The sequence below is a fragment of the Penaeus monodon genome, chromosome 30 (genome assembly GCF_015228065.2).
Source record: "Penaeus monodon isolate SGIC_2016 chromosome 30, NSTDA_Pmon_1, whole genome shotgun sequence".
NCBI classification, from domain to species: Eukaryota; Metazoa; Arthropoda; class Malacostraca; order Decapoda; family Penaeidae; genus Penaeus; species Penaeus monodon.
The window spans coordinates 22109158-22110039 of NC_051415.1; the positions used below are offsets into that span (position 1 = coordinate 22109158).

General features: G+C 31.6%; 1 protein-coding gene across 1 annotated transcript in view; it reads right to left on the minus strand.

Moving 5' to 3' along the window:
* LOC119592631 (N-acetylgalactosaminyltransferase 7-like) overlaps nt 1–882 on the minus strand; it is a gene marked incomplete in the record, with an annotated part of 14643 nt that overhangs the window by 11086 nt on the left and 2675 nt on the right. Inside the window, 1 exon segment of the mRNA XM_037941526.1 lies at nt 619–789. Within this exon segment, the coding sequence (XP_037797454.1) occupies nt 619–789 (171 nt within the window).

Here is an 882-nt window from a genome sequence, read left to right on the forward strand (position 1 = left end):
TGTCCCACTCCCACTAAAACAAACCTAATGCATAATCAATATATTTATGGAAAATGTCATTTTACATTAACTCAACCTATCCATTAATGTCCGCATTCATGGTAAAAAATAAGCTCATGAGACACCTGTGCTCACTTCCCAGGTACTGGAGATTTTCAGACCACACTTGTACCAAAATTGTCACATTTATAAAAATGTGAATTTATTTTTATCTGCATAAGTGCTGAAGTTTTAATAAGTAAATAAACTTTAAAAAAACTACTACTGTGATTATAAGGTTAAATTAGCATACCTATACATTTTTTTTTTTTAAGAGTAGTAGTATATCACTAATCATATCCCATGGTTTCCACAAATAATCATAAATTGAACAAACTGAAATGAATACTTTCTCTGTAGATATCTTTAAAAAAATATATAACTTTTAAAAAAAAAAAATATTATATGTTTATGTACACAGACTTAAACCACATTCCATGAAATACAGTGAAGCATTTAATTATCAGTAAGCATTTAAGCATATGTTTGACTCTTTTACTGATACATTTCTATGCTACTATATTTAAAGATAAATACATGCAATATTAGAAAACAATAAAGCATCTCTTGGTGACTCACCATAAGAGCACCTGCAGATCTGATAGAGGCTCCATGTGGAGACTGAGAGGCCAACAGTAGCAGAAGACCTACTAGCCCAGTGATGCCTAGCACCACCTTCAGAAAGCGACCTCGACGAAGTTGCACGATTCTCATGTTTATACCATTTATCAACTTGCTATTAGTGTGGCCCTGAAAGAATAAAAACATTATGAGGTATAATGAGTTAAAACCAATAACACAATCAGAAATGATAGGTATCAAGAACTTATACATAGTGCAGTT